The sequence below is a fragment of the Mustela erminea genome, chromosome 3, assembly GCF_009829155.1.
Source record: "Mustela erminea isolate mMusErm1 chromosome 3, mMusErm1.Pri, whole genome shotgun sequence".
Lineage (NCBI taxonomy): Eukaryota > Metazoa > Chordata > Mammalia > Carnivora > Mustelidae > Mustela > Mustela erminea.
Window position 1 is genome coordinate 158,502,837 of NC_045616.1, and position 15,111 is coordinate 158,517,947.

The following is a 15,111-nucleotide window of genomic DNA, read 5'->3' on the forward strand; positions in this document are numbered from 1 at the left end:
AGGGGGGGAGTGCAAGGTTACTCCTCAGATAACATGGAACCTGGCCCACTCCTCACCCCCTCCGGATCCTGGGAGCTGGGAATACGGAGCGGGGGAATGGAAACCATCGGCAGAAAAGTCGGCAACTTACAGGTAAGTTTCTTCACTCTAAGCCTCACCTAATTTAAATATTCCAAAGAGAACACTTCACCCTCTCTATTCCTAATGACTCCATGATCTCTACTGCTCATGTGTATCATCGAATCTGACTGAGGGATTCACTTCTTCTAAATGCTGATACAAGGATTTGAGCTAACAGATTACTAGGTGATTCAATGCTTACAGGAGACAGCACACCCTGTATAGTGAACTTTTACAGTTCATGTAACTCTGTCTTAAAAAGGACTACCATGACCTAGCAAGTAGACAGCTATCTGTTTAAACGTGGATCAAGAACTAGAGAAACCAATGAGCTGGGGAGAGCAAACAGGACCGCTAACATGACTGGCAGCATTCACCTAAGGTTCAAATAGCTGCTGGCCTAGGTGGTAAGGTGAGCCCAAGGGGCCAAACAGGGCTAGTTATATGGTGCTGACAACTTGTTGTTTACAGTAACAGATTCAGATTATATTCTAGCGTGTGGCACCCTCCACACCAACACCGAAGTTGCTGTAGGATTACAGGAACTGCTGACTGGCAGAATCCTCCAGGATGCTCCCTGCGGGGTTAGTGGCTACATCTGGAGTCATCTTAACCCTGACACATACAGAAACATGAAGGTTCTCCCATGAGTGGAGTTTATAATTCACTTGTGCTGCTGACAGTCTAGTCCTTTGAACTACAGATGTGGAAAAGGCCAGAGGAGACTATGAACTTGAGTATACCGGCTACACTGAGGTTAATTTTTAAAGTACTGAGGGATATTTTTAAAGTGTTAGTGGCTGGCACATCAACTTGTCCTTATATAAAAAGCTCCCGCTAGTTGCTACAGACTGACTTGTAGAAGACAGTAAAATCCAGAAAACTCCATCACACTAACTGAAAGAAGAATACAGATCTGTTACAATCTTCCATGACCTAAGGTAGGAATTTCTGCAGAGACTGAGCCTAAAAATAAGCATTCCCTGCCGTAAAGAAGCTGAATCTTCTCTAGAACCTTCCACTCCTGCTTTAAATTGTAGTCCACAAAGGAACTGCCCAGTCCTTCACTTGGAGGAACTCTGACATGAATGCCAAAGTCTTTATTTTGAGGAAATGCAAACGGGGCACTTGGGATTCGTGAGTTGAAAAACACACAAGTGCAAGCAAAGACTCATCTGTTTAGTTCTCACAGCCAACGAGAGAGAAAGGAAGCACTACGACTACCCCTCACAGTTGAGTAGTTACTTGTTTTTGCTTTTGAAACTGTTGGGTCAAATTCAAATGTACACTTGTATGTTAAAAAAATGACAAATCTTAACAAGAGCTGACAAAATAAATTTCTAAGTGTTGAAAGAAAAGGGAGCATGGAGACATTTAGCAGCCTACTTTGCTGTTTAACATCACCTCCCAACCAACATGCTCTGAGCATAAAACACAGTAAAATCCATGAGTAGCCGCTCACCTTATCTGACTCACTAATACAGTGAAGATCTGCAGAAAATCCATGTGCGAATGCTTTTTCACATATTTCTTCCGCTATGGCCTTCGCCTGTCCTTTCTGTGTAGCATAGAGTAACAAAAACCTCCTCATCGCCTCACGGCATGTGCTACAGCTTCAACACACTGTGGAACAGAAGAGACAGGGATTTCTCTTTGTTCCTAACTGAGGCATACACCACAGGTGTTCTCCCTCAGTCTTTCTAAAAGCCTCCGACAATATCCACACATAACATGAAACAGGCTTCTCTGAGTACGTGAGTGTAATACTCAGCAAGTCTAAAAAAGAGAATTCATCCAACCAGGGAGAATACAGGAGTAAAGCTCTAAATCCACGGTTCAGAAATGGGACGCTGGGGTCCGACTACTCGCACTCGAATCTGGCGCCCATCATGCACGACGGCAGAACTGTGGGCAAGCTTTTCCACTGGTCTGTGCCTCAGCTCCTCGCCCGTGAAATGGGGTAACAGCACCCCGCCCCGACAAAGATGTACCAGCTGTGGAGATCTGAACCGCAGCTGAGACAGCAGTGCTCAATACATCTGATGTTTTTATGTTAACAAATGCAATGGGGCGCCTGGGCGGCTCAGTCCGTTAAGCACCTGCCTTCGTCTCAGGTCATAAACTCCGAGCCCTGGGATGGAGCCCTGAGGCAGTGTCCCTGCGCGGTGGAGAGTCTGCTTCTCCTCTTCCTCAACTTGTACGCATGCTCTCGCTCTCAGATGAATACATGCTTTCCTTTTAAAAAAGTGTAAGAATTCCACTGGAAGTATACGATTCTGTTCCTACCTGTTCCGAATGCCAAATAAGCTAATCACAGCAGTGACGTGCATGAAGCTACGTACTCCGCTCTACTTCAGTATCAGGCACGGACACACGCGAGTGCACACGTATACACGCACGGAGAGAGAGGAAATATTTCCAATCCACTCAAGCTTAAGATGTGTTTCCTGAAGAGAAAACCAGGAGTAAAACACGGGCCTCTCACAGACTTGTCTCCCTAAACTCATCCAGGATCTAAAGCTGGGGCACTGGAGGGCGCCTGGCTGGCTCAGTCCAGAGTGTGAGACCCTTGACCCCCAGGGGGTGAACTTCCAGCACCCGCAACGGGTGTAGAGATTACTCAGTAAATTACACTTAAAAAAATAATGACAAAACCGGGGGACTGACTGCCAACTTGCAGGGGCAGATTTCAATAAATCCGTATCAAATGCTGGCGTTTCGGAATGGGCCATCAGAAGTTTTATATCCACTGGCCAGGTACGTCTAGGGATAAATTAAGCCGCAAAGAAATTAAAGGATTGTGTCGGGTAACACTGAGCGCACGGAATGCCCTTACGGAACAGCACGCCGCCTGGCTCCGAGCAGGCGGTCAGTAAGTCACCCGAACCAACGAATCGACACGCATTTTGGGCTCAGCGGCAACTGTGGAAATGCAGTGATGGAAATGTCACCGCTTACTGTCCCCACAGCTAAGGACCTCGAGCTCTTCGGGGCGCCAGACACAGCCCCGGGCGCTCCCGAGGAGGAGGAACCCCTCAGGCCCACCACCACCTTACAAAGGTCCGTGACCCCGTTTCTCCGAGGCGGATCCCGGCACCCGCCCGGCTCCCGCAGGCGGAGAAGCGGGGAAGCAGCACCCCGCGTGACCCCCGCCGCCGCACCCCTTTCCGACGCCCCCTTGGGTCCCCTCGACCCCCAGTCTAGGGAAGTGTTCGGGACACAGACGCCCACGGAGGCGCCCACAGGGACCGGCGGGGCCGGCGCCGCCCGTGCCGGCGCCGCCGCGGGGCCCGACCCGCTCCCTGGAGGCGACGGGAGACCCAGGCCCCAGGCTCCGGCGCAGCCCGCCCAGTCGTTCTCCGCCCAACCGGGCCTTGTCCCTGACCCACCCGTGAGGGCCCAGCCCGGCCGCGAGAGGGACGTGCGGGCGCAGAGGCCGGTGCCTTCCCCCACCCGTACCGCCTCCCCGCGGGCTCCAACTGGGCGGACCGACAGCCCGGGGAACCGCAGCCAGCGCTCTCACCGGACCGTGCCCAGCCGGAAGCGCCCGGGGCAAGAGCAGGAACGCGAGGGCGGTCCCGCGCGGCGCGCTCCGTCACGGCGCGCACCTTCCTAGCGCCCAAGACCAATAAGGAGCTCGGGAAGGAACGGAGCCAATCACAGAGCTCCCGGCGCGGGCGTGGCCTTCTCTCTGCGCATGCGCCTAGCTGCTGGGGGTGGGGCATCTGCCCGTACGGAGGCCCACGAGGTTCCGGTGGCTCGGCGCCGCTCGGAGCTCCCGCGGTCTGAGCGCCGTACGGGTCCCAGCGCGGTAGGTGTCCCGGCCCCGCGTACGTGAGCCCGCGGCGCTGCCGAGGTGTCCGTGTCGCCATGGCCCGCCCACTCCTCTCCGGCCGCCGCCCCTGCACTCCCCGGGCTGGAGCGCAGGTTCCCGGGCCGCCGGGTTTACAGGCGCCCGGCGCGTGGGGTCCTTTCCCTCCTAAGACGCGGTTCCTGGGGCGCGCGTCCCCCTGGCCTGCCCACTCGTGTCCCCAGGTCCCACGCGAGCGCTTAGGTGGACACGGAGCTCTCACCTTCCCCTCCGTGCGCTGCGTCGTGTCACTTCTTTCGCATCTGCCTTTTTCCCCAAACTAGAGCCCGCTCTTGCTCAGCCCTGGCCGGATCTGAACTGCGAGAGGAGGGCGACGCCTCGGGCGTTTCCCCGCGTCGGAGCCTTGCTCTGCGTGGACCCCGACGGACTGGGGCCGTTTTACCGTTGCCCCTTTTGGGTGTGTTTTCCCAAACGCAGTGCGGCCAGCCGACGCGCAGGAGGCGTGTTCGGGGTGCGGACCGCGCGAGTGTGAGTCCCAGCTCTGCCGCGGATGAGCCGTGCAAACCGGATGAAGCAACCTCTTTGGGCTCAGTTTTCTCATCTGCAGAATGAGTAGAAGTACTTGATGCCTTGTGTGGTGAGGGTTAGCGCTGCCGGTAAAGCAGGGGGAGGCGGGAGGATGCCAGGTAGCGGTGAGGATTACTCTTCGATGCCGGCCGCTTTTCCAAGCTGCCGTTGCGGAGACTGGTGTTGGGTACTTGGGTTTATGAGTCACTTGTCTCCAGTACTCCTGCTCGGTTTCTTAAGCAATCATGTGGTTGGATTATGCACTGTATGTATTTGAACATTTTTTTTTTTTAATTTCCTTTAGTGGTAAATCAAGAAGTGTGGAGAATCTGATGGCATGGCCTTAATTACCTTGTGGAGGAACCTTTGCCATTTATCTGATTTTCGGATCCACCGAGCTCTGGCCGCTCTGAAAAACCATCCTGTGATTCATGTTCACAAGGTAGCCGAGGAGCGTCTGTGTCTGTGGTTCTGTTCACCGCAGGCTGAGCCTCTCCGGGTCAGGTTCCATCACGGCTGTTGTAAAAACTTCCATTCAGAAAACAGAAATGACCTTCATCCGGCTGATGAGCCGGTGTTCTCTCAAGCACACGACTGGGACAGGCCTGAACAAAGTCTTACAAGTGTGGATGAGCAGACGTTTTACAGGAGACTAAACAGCTTCACGTCCTCAGAAGAAGTGTTGAGTTTTATAAGCTGCAAACTGCAAACTTTGCCTGATACTCTAGCAGCAGGCGCCTTACAGCGGATTTGTGAAGTGGAGAGAAAAGATGGTGATGAAAAGCTGCCAAAAGAAATACTAAAGAACCATGTCTTTCAGGCGCTGTGCATTCAGTGTGAACAGGAACCCTCAGGTCTGCCAGACACGGTTTTGGTGACCACTTTGCAAGCTCTGACTCTGTTGCATGTGGATCCCCACAGTAGCTTGGGTCTGAGCCTGGTGGCAGAATGCCAGCGTCGCCTCAAAGGGGGTGGCCTGGAAGTCCACAGTCTTTGTATTCTTGGGGAAAGTCTGATCAAACTGCAGGGGCCGGGCTGCGCGACGCTAGAACTGGTGATATGTCAGCTGAAAAGGGAAAAGTTGGAAGAATTTACCCCTGAGGATATCGTGGCTCTTTATAGAATCCTACAGGCTTGTACTGAAAAAGTGGGCCAACACCAAGCATTTCTTAATAAGCTAAACAACTTTGCTCTGTCCGTAGTTTACAGCTTGAGTCCGACATCGATGAGCCAAATCCTCAGTGCCCTGGTGGTTCTTGATCAAACGCAGGCACTTCCTCTGGTTATAAAATTGGGAAAATACGTTGTGAGGCATATCCCTCGTTTTACTAATGAAGAGCTCAGAAAAGTCTTAGAGGCTTTCATATACTTTGGGCACAACGACAGATTTTTTACAAAAGCCCTCGAGCAGCATGTAGCCTCAGTGTGTCTCACTTTGGATCCTGAGGTTGTCAGCAAGGTCACGGAGTACTGCAGTAGGAAGCGGATTCTTTCAAAACCCATCCTCGATGCAGTGGCAGAAACCTTTGTTTGCCAATCAGAAAAATTCTCACCTCATCAGATCTCTGAGTTAATCGAACCATTTGGAAAACTCAATTACTTGCCCCCCAATGCCTCTGCTTTCTTTAGAAAGCTAGAAAACACGTTGCTCACTCATTTCAATTATTTTCCACCCAAAACACTACTGAAAATTCTCCATTCGTGTTCACTAATTGAATGCCATCCGGTCAACTTCATGGCAAAAATATTCAGCCCTTATTTTCTTCAAAAGCTGCAAGGTGGGTTGGTTATAAGTTCAAGTGGGGAAATTAACCCTGGAACATGTGAGGTTTTTGAGGCGCCTATCTGCCCATACACTTGCCTCTTTTGTAATAACCTTAATAAGAGTGTCAGGTGCGAATCAAAACATAGAGTTCCAGGGTGATGGAATACACACAGGGAAAAGAGTTTTGGCTCAACAGACTGCCGGCCCGAGTCTTGTGGGATGACGTGGCCCCGGTCATAATCACAACACGTCAGAAGCTGTGAGGGCAACTGGAGACTTCCCGGTTTTGAAAGGCTGCATCCGTCATCTCAGTGGATGGCCACCCAGACATGTCGGGTGTCCATGTCTCCAGTTCAAGGGATTCCGTACTGATTTTAACATACCTGTTTCTTTTAATTATATTTTGTCATTTGGAGCTTGAGTTCCGTGGAAGTTAAAATGAGATCTCACGGATGGCAAGTGTACTTAACTCTGACACATTCTTCTGCCGGGGTCGTTTAAAAGTACATTACTTCCGGGGCGGTTAATATACATTGTACATTCCTGGATGTTCCTTTCTGTCATCACACAGACCAAAATCTAAATGTAACCACAACCGGAACGCTTTTTATTTCAGGTGAAGAATCATATTTGGACAGACTGAGCCTCGCACAGCTGACCCAACTGTTCTTAACCGCAGTCCTAGAATGCCCTTTCTATAAGGTAAGAGCAAGAGCCGTGCTGCCTGATTCCGCCATGCAGGCAGCTTGCTTTGTGTCCCCACCCCTAGTCTTTGAAGCTTGTCCTCTTTTTACCTCATTAACCACATCAGAAAGCAGAACATTCATTCACTTGGAGTTACTTGCCACCAGGTAACATTTCTTTGAGAAATTACCCCATTGCTGCCGTCTTGGGACCGTTTCCTGCTACAGGGTGTCTTGGAATATTTCATCAAGTGCTGCAGTCAGAGCGCCCCTAGATTCCCTCTGAGGGCTGTCAAGGGCTTTAGCGCTCCCCACAGCTGTTGAATACAAACCTGCGAATCTCTGGACTGAGCAAATCTTAAATGATTGCAAGCACCTGTTTAAGCCAGACCAGAAATTTCCCTCTTCTCTGTTTAGTTGAGGTGGAGGTTGTGCTTCCCATCTAGGCCTCTAGAGAGTCACTGTCCTGACTTAATCAGGCCCCGTGTGTGGGGTCCCAGATGGCATCTCCAGACTTGCTCGTTTTGCCTGGTCCTCCGGGTCACATTGGATCGCCTTTAAGAGTAGCTCATTTCAGGGGCTCCTGGGTGGCTCAGTGGGTTAAAGCCTTTGCCTTCGGCTCAGGTCATGATCCCAGGGTCCTGAGATCGGGCCCCGCATTGGGCTCTTTGTTCGTCGGGGAGCCTGCTTCCTCCTCTCTCTCTCTGTCTGCCTCTCTGCCTACTTGTGATCTTTGTCTGTCAAATAAATAAATAAATAGAGTAGCTCATTTCACAGTAAGTTGTGAAAATGGAGATACCACTATTTCTTCTTCTTTTTTTTTTTTTTAAGATTTTACTTACATATTTGATGGAGGGAGTGGGGGAGCAGCAGCAGGAGCGGGGGAAGCAGGCCCCCTGCTGAGCAGGGAGCCCGGTGCGGGGCCCCATCCCAAGACCCCAGGATCATGACCAGAGTCGAAGGCAGATGCTTAACCAACTAGGCTACCCCCACCCTCTCCCCCCTGCCCCACCTCCAGCGATTTTGTTTAAAGCAGCTTCAACAGTGCTGAGGCAGCTTAAGAGCAGTGACTTAGCCCAGCCTCCTTCCGTCCCTGAGGGAGCAGTGCTGACCGCAGTTTTTATGTCCAAATGGACACAGGCACGAACACTGTCCTGGTTTCTCTCTTGCCTTGGAATGGGGCTACTGCCAGGACAGGGTGCTTTTATGTATACACAGTACATCATGGACATTCCTTGGGGACAGTACACAAAGGTGACATGTGCTCTTTTTAGGAATGGCACGCCATTTCCAGATACTTACTCTGTTCCATCATTGTTGGACTCGCAGGTTTTTCCCCAGTGTTTCTCTCCATCAGCGGCTGTAGTGAACATTCTTACGTGTCCTTCCCTACTGGAGCCTTTTTGTTTTTCAATCTAGAGACTAGATTCCTGAAAGTGAGATGACTGAGTTACCTACACACTTGTTGGCGCTGATGGCTGTAGATGTCCCTTCCCCGGCCATGGCCCTGCCCCTCTGTCGCTGTGTGTTATCAGTCCTTTAATTGTTACCATTCGGCTCCATGAGGAACACTACTGTGTCACATGTTTAAATTGCATTTTCATGAGCAATAACGAGTTGAACGTACTTCCACAGTGCTTCCTGGTCATTTACGTTTGCTACGAATCCTCTTCGAATCCGTTTCTTCACTCACGCTCCTGTTCGGTTGCTTGTCCTTTTTCTCTTTGTCTCATCCTAGAACACATTGTGAGATGGAGATACTAGTACCTGTATATTTGTGTATGTTGTACATATTTTCTCCTGGTTTGTAGTTCTTCTTTTTTTTTTAAGATCTTACTTATTTGACACAGAGAGAGAGGTCACAAGTAGGCAGAGAGGCAGGCAGAGAGGGGGTGGGGGAAGCAGGTTTCCCACTGAGCAGAGAGCCCGATGCGGGCTCGATCCCAGGACGCTGAGATCATGACCTGGGCTGAACGCAGAGGCTTAACCCACTGAGCCACCCAGGTGCCCTCCTGGTTTGTAGTTCTTAAATTTTTTTTTTTTTTTTGAGAGGTTGTGTGTGTGCGTGTGCATGGTGCAGGGGAGGAGCAGATGCAGATGCAGAGGGAGAGGGAGAAACTTCAGCAGACCCACACTGAACACAGCCTGCGGCGGCAGGCTTCGTCTCAGGACCCTGAGATCCTAAGCTGAAAATCGAGAGTTGGATGCTTAATTGACTGAGCCACCCAAGTGCCCCTATAGTTCTTACTTTTTAATTTTAATTTAATATTGTTTATGGTATCTTTCTATTATATAAAAATTTTTAAGTTTTCTGTAGTAAAATCTATCCATCTTTTAAGGTTTCTTCTCTCACTGAGAATATTTTACCTGTCCCAAGGTAGTATAAATATTTTTCTAAGTTTTCAAAAGTATCATTTCCCTTTCTTTATCTAGCTCTTTATCTCACCTGGAATTTATGATAGTCCACAGTGCTCGCTGGAACTCTCACTTAGCTCGTTCCCAGGAGGACTACCAGTTGCAGCATTTGCTGTATAGCTATCCTGTTTTCCCTGATTTGAAATGTCACCTTTTTCATACTGTCCTCTATTGAAAACATGAGTGTCCTCAAGGCCCTTAAAGTAATTCTAAGAGTTCCAAAGATGTTTCTGGAGCTGTAATAGCATTATTGTTCCGCCCCTCCCTTTCTTTCTGTGACCACTGACTACTTTTATTTTTTTTATTTATTTATTTTTTATTTGACAGAGAGAGAGAGAGATCACAAGTACATAGAGAGGCAGGCAGAGAGAGAGGGGGAAGCAGGCTCCCTGCTGAGCAGAGAGCCCAACATGGGGCTCGATCCCAGGACCCTGAGATCATGACCTGAGCCAAAGGCAGAGGCTTTAAACCACTGAGCCACCCAGGTGCCCCCACTGACTACTTTTAAAACATATTTATAAGATACATTGAACTATTGGATTTATTTTCTTGTTTTGTATCGTTTCTTCCTTTCTCATGTTTAACCATCTAATTTTTAGGGTCAGAAACTTCTTCCTAAATACCGAGTGAGATCATTTCTTACTCCTTGTTCTTCCCTGGAGACACCTGTGGATTTCCAGCTTTACAAATTTGTGAAGATTGGACTGGTTGACCTTTTGGGAGCAAGATTGTATTTTGCTCCGAAAGTGTTAACGCCGTATTGTTACACAATAGGTAAGTAGTAGGGGGTTTGCTGTGCCTGACCAGCCTCGGCATGCTGTCCTTTTTGGGAATCTGTGGGATTTAGTTGCCCCTGCAAGGTCTGGAAATGTAGCAGGGGTCGCCCTTCCCTGAAGGCGCATTGGAACACGGGGTGGGGGTAGGGCGGTGCAGTCCAGACAGTCAGGGGATGTGGTAGCGGAATGTCTTTGGGCAGAGTAATCTTTCTCTGCTTGCTGCTTTTCTGTAAAATGAATGTAAGAAGCACAGTGACCCAGAATTGCATAAGGACCAAGGGAGAGTGTAGAGTGGTACCGGGACTGTAGTACGTGCTGCGTCCCTGTTAGCTGCTGTTGTCGTCCAGGGCAGCGCTGGCCAATGCAGCGGCCAGTAGTACTCGTGGCTACTTAAGTTTCCATCAGCTTCGATTGAAAACCCATCCACAGTTCAGTCCTTGGTTGCATGAGCCACACATCAAGCACTTAAACACCCAGGAGGCTGGCGGATGCCGTGGTGGACAGCAAAGATGAAAACACCTGCTTCACGACAGAAAGTTCTGTTGCACGGGGCTGACCAGAGTGTTCACATTCTTATGCCCATCACAGTTTTTTTCCTTAATTAATGAGTAAAAGAAAATCAGCTCAAAGGTGACAGTGCCTTATCGGCTTCAGGTAATCATAGCTCACCTTCTTCTCACAGGCTCTTTCTACAGAAGGAACGGCAGGACGTCAGAGGGAAGGAAGCAGTGGTCCGCTGTGCCCGGCGACCGCACATCAGGGTGCAGGAGGCGTTGCTCGGGGAGGCTCTGGGAGCCGCAGTGATGAAAGTTCTGACTTGCGGAGGTTATACTCGTGCTTCGCTTAAAGGGCTTCCTTCACTCTCTGGGTTGAAGGATTCCCGCCACTTTCTACAGAAGGAGAAGAAGAAAGGCGAGGTTCTTGTCATGCCCGCTATCTAGAGGGCTCCACTCCTGGTTTTCTCCTGGCGGAGCCTCAACTTAAGGCTGACTTGGGTGATTGTAGAGCTGGTTAAAGTGCAATTCTCACCATGGTCTGGTGTGGTCATTACTTCGCAGACTTCAGCGCGGCTGGCCCATCGCAGTGTGGAAGAATTCAGAACAGAAGGAGGAGGACAGGCGTGTAGTGTTTGTGAGGGCATCACACGGAGAATGTTTCCTTTCTTCTCTCACCAGATGTTGAAATTAAATTAGACGAAGAAGGATTAGTACTGCCATTTACAGTCAATGAAGATGTGCATAAGAGGTAAAGAAAACTGGTGTGGTTTGATGTGGCGAGACTTGGCAGGCTTGGTAACCGAAGCTGTTTTCCCAGGGTGGGAGAGGAGACGGGGTTCTAGAAGTGAAGGCACTGGCATGCAGCATCCCGATTGTGGAAATTCCGTGTAACATAGACATTAATCTTAATAAACTTGAGTGCCGTTTCAACACAGGAAAGGATAGCACACCTGTGAGCTACTGGAAATCATGCTGACACATAGGAATAACCGAATCCCAAGCGAATCTGTGCCACTAAGAATATATAAGTATTTTGGATTGTCTTAAAAATTAAATTTCTCCCTCTTATCAGATAAAGGGCTAGTATCCAAAACCTGTAAAGAACTTCTCAGACTCAATACCCAAAAAAACAAATAATCCAGTCAAGAAATGGGCAAAAGACATGACCAGACATTTCTCCAAAGAAGACACACAAATGGCCAACAGACCCATGAAAAGATGTTCAACATCACTCAGCATCAGGGAAATACAAATCAAAACCACACTGAGATACCACCTCACACCAGTCAGAATGGCTAAAATTAACAGGACAGGAAATGACAGATGCTGGCGAGGATGTGGAGAAAGGGGAGCCCTCCTACACTGTTGGTGGGAATGCAAGCTGGTGCAGCCACTCTGGAAAACAGGAGGTTCCTTAAGACAATAAATGTAGAGCTACCTATGACCTAGTAACCGCACTATTAGGTATTTACCCCAAGGATGCAAACGTAGTGATCCAAAGGGGCACGTGCCCCCCAGTGTTCCTAGCAGCGATGTCCACATAAGCCAAACTGTGGAAAAAGCCCAGATGCCCACTGGCAGATGAATGGATAAGGGTGATGTGGTGTGTACATACACAGTGCAGTATTACTCAGCCATCAGAAAGGATGACCGTTCGCAACGTGGCTGGAGCTGGAGCGTATTATGCTAAACAAAATAAGTCAGCCAGAGAAAGACAAATGCTACTGTATGATTTCACTCATGTGGAATTGAACACATGGACAGATGAACGTAGGGAAGCAGGGGGAAAGACGGAGGAAACCGTAAGAGATTCTTAACTGGAGACAAACTGAGGGTTGCTGTGAGGGGAGGTAGGGAGGTGGGGGACGGGCTAACTGGGTGATGGGCATTAAGGGGGCGCTCGATGTAGTGAGCACTGGGAGCTCTGATGCACGCAACTGGGGAGTCCCTGGCCTCTACCTCTGAAACTAACAATACACTGTTAACGAAACTGAATTTAAATAAGGAATTTTAAAAACTAGTAAAAAATTAAGTTTCTCCCTCCAATTTTTCAGGGTAGCGCTGTGCATCGATGATCCAAACAGGTTTTCTCTGAATACCAAACACTTACTGGGAAAGGAAGCCATGAAACAGAGACACCTGCGCCTGCTGGGTTTCCACGTGGTGCAGGTACGACTTCTCCGGGTGCCTTTGCTGCGAGAGCAGTTGCTGCTTGTGATTGGCTTTGTCCACGGTGCTGGTCCCAGTGGACACCCAGAATCTTACATCTAGTTTAAAGGCCAACTCTGTTCATTAGGCTTAATCTCTGTATGTATATTGGAAATATAGAACATTCACACCTTCTGTCCCTGTATTCTCCATAAGCTATGCTAACCTCTGCTTCTAGAATTTCTAAATTAGTAGAATACCTGTTTTGCTTTCGTTTCCCCGATTCAACGGCTGGGAGTAGGCGGGAGGACCCGTTAAATCCAGGATCCCCCCCACCCTTGTGCCTCGGCCTCGTTCGTGGTTGCGTCAGCAGCGGCCCACCAGGGGCTCCTGCGAGGAAGGTGCCTGGAGCTGCCCGGTGTCTGCTGTCCTGTCTGGTCCCTTCCCTACCGCGTGTTCCAGCTGCGTCCCCAGACGGATGTTCTCAAGCCCGCACCCCACTACGTGTCCAAAGCCTTTATTTTTCATTCACCGCTCATGGGAGAAAGCGAGAAGCCCTCTGCACCTGAGCGTTCAGGACCCTCCACAGCCACGCCGAGCTCTGTGGCCCCTTTTCCGCCCCCAGTGCCCCCACAGGCTCTCCTTCTGCCCTTGCTGCCTCCCCCATCAGACTGGACCCTGCTGCTCTGAGTATCCATGCTCCGGCTCTGGCTGCGCTCCTGCCGGCCCTAGAGCACCAACCACTGTTCCCGCGTGTTCTGGCTCCTGGAGCCCCGACTATGTGCCAACTGTATGCCAGCCACTGTCGGAGGCCCTGGGGCCACACAACGAAGGGCTGTGCACCTTGCCCCCCGGGAGCCTGCACTCTGCCACGGGGGTTCAGGAAACCAGGACACCAAGGTGACTTCACAGTGTGGACCCATTATGATGTCTTTTATTTCTCTCCCTTTACAGATCCCCTATTATGAGATTGAGTTGCTAAAATCAAGAGTGGAATTGGTGGAGTATTTACAAAGAAAACTATTTCCTCAAAAGGTGGGCGTTCATTGGTAACAGGAAGGAAGACTGGCTTTAGGACTCAGAAAAACTGGTGTTTTCGTGGGGTTCAGGACAAAACCAGAATGAAGATTGTGAATTAGCTGTTTGTGTGTGGACTGCGGTGATCTGGAAATGGTCTAGTTTTCCTTATACTGTGTATACACTTACCAGTGGTAAATTTAAAATAAATTTTTATTTTTATTTAATACTTTTAGAGGGACTTTTATACATGAAGCAACTGGTCGAGTACAATAAAGGAACGTAATGACTGTCCTTACTTTTAAATCCTTGTTTTATGGTAGTTATTTGCTGACTGAAAGTATTTCCTTTTGAGACCTTCGCTTCCTCTTGTCACAAGCGTAAGGAAGAAATCTTGTCTATTTCCCTCTCTGCTTCGTTAGAGGCAGTCGTACGCGGTCAGGAGGAAGAGCAGTGGAAAAGAGGCTACGACTAAGCATGGAAATGGAAAGTTACAGAATTATGCAGAAGTGACTCTTTAGTTAATAGGAAAATGTTTTCCGTTGGAAATGGAGCTATTTACCTATCCTCCTTCTAAGGTGTAGAGATGTAAAAGTTAACTTGTTCAGCTGGGGCTTGGGGCCGGGCTTTCGGTTGAGAGAGAGAAGCTTCTGAGTGTTGAATCAAGAATGAATCAGACTGTCTCCCGGACCAGATGCGTCCTCGCCCCTTTGAGGTCAGGTTAAAGTTTCAGGGAAGAGGACCAGGATGCGGGCTGGTGGGACGGGCGAGCTCTGGAGTGGGGCGCTCAGGCCCTTCCGCCGGCGAGTCGGTGCCCGTCGGGGAGCTCCGCTCCTCAGCGCGCTCTGCCCACGCCGAGCCCCTGCTGAGCTCCGCAGCGGAGCTCCTGCGAGTCCCCCGCCTTCGGATCTGGGTTTTGTTCCCACTTTGCAGGTTCATGGACCAGCTCTGCGAGCTTGAGTGTCCTACCCGTTTCATCCATCGCGAGAGATGAAAGAAGGTTCCAGTCTAGGCTTGAGGCTCAGTAGAGCTCAGTGGCTGAGACTCCAGCCTGGGCTCCAGCTTCCCACCTGCTGACGGATGTCCTTGGGCCTCTGTGGCCACAGGGTTGATCATACATTGTAACAGGGTTGCAAATAGCTTTCGGGGACGACCACCACAAAGTACCACAAATGGGGCAGCTTGAAACGGCAGAAACTTTCTTGTGGCTCTGGGGCTAGAAGGCGGCCGTTGGTGTCAGCAGGACGATGCTCCCTCTGCAGACTCTAGGGGAGGATGTGTTCTTGCTGCGTTGGGGCAGCCGCTCCGGCCG

The 15,111-nt window shown here is 50.0% G+C and overlaps 2 protein-coding genes across 9 annotated transcripts in view; one reads left to right on the forward strand and one right to left on the reverse strand.

Moving 5' to 3' along the window:
- The window catches only part of MTRR (5-methyltetrahydrofolate-homocysteine methyltransferase reductase), a 30,764-nt gene extending 27,019 nt beyond the window's left edge, over nucleotides 1-3,745 (reverse strand). The window contains exons 1-3 of one of the 6 annotated variants that reach the window (XM_032337787.1): nucleotides 3,644-3,745; nucleotides 2,407-2,567; nucleotides 1,583-1,743 (exon numbers count right to left, since the gene is read on the reverse strand). In XM_032337787.1, coding sequence (XP_032193678.1) covers nucleotides 1,583-1,711 — 129 coding nt within the window. In that variant the 5' untranslated portion in view covers nucleotides 1,712-1,743; nucleotides 2,407-2,567; nucleotides 3,644-3,745. The other 5 variants (XM_032337789.1, XM_032337784.1, XM_032337783.1 and 2 more) reach the window with 5 other exon arrangements.
- An 86-nt stretch (nucleotides 3,746-3,831) lies between these two features.
- Nucleotides 3,832-14,109, forward strand: FASTKD3 (FAST kinase domains 3). Of its 3 annotated transcripts, none has more exons than XM_032337790.1 (7): nucleotides 3,832-3,914; nucleotides 4,803-6,276; nucleotides 6,880-6,965; nucleotides 9,961-10,135; nucleotides 11,313-11,382; nucleotides 12,689-12,803; nucleotides 13,737-14,109. In XM_032337790.1, exons 2-7 carry the CDS (start codon nucleotides 4,836-4,838, stop codon nucleotides 13,833-13,835), a joined length of 1,986 nt encoding a protein of 661 aa, XP_032193681.1. In that variant the 5' UTR covers nucleotides 3,832-3,914; nucleotides 4,803-4,835; the 3' UTR covers nucleotides 13,836-14,109. The 3 variants fall into 3 exon arrangements, with proteins under 3 accessions (XP_032193681.1, XP_032193683.1, XP_032193682.1); XM_032337791.1 differs by lacking the exon at nucleotides 3,832-3,914 and adding an exon at nucleotides 3,932-4,388; XM_032337792.1 differs by lacking the exons at nucleotides 11,313-11,382; nucleotides 12,689-12,803; nucleotides 13,737-14,109 and adding an exon at nucleotides 11,196-11,306.
- The last annotated feature ends 1,002 nt before the right edge of the window (nucleotides 14,110-15,111 follow it).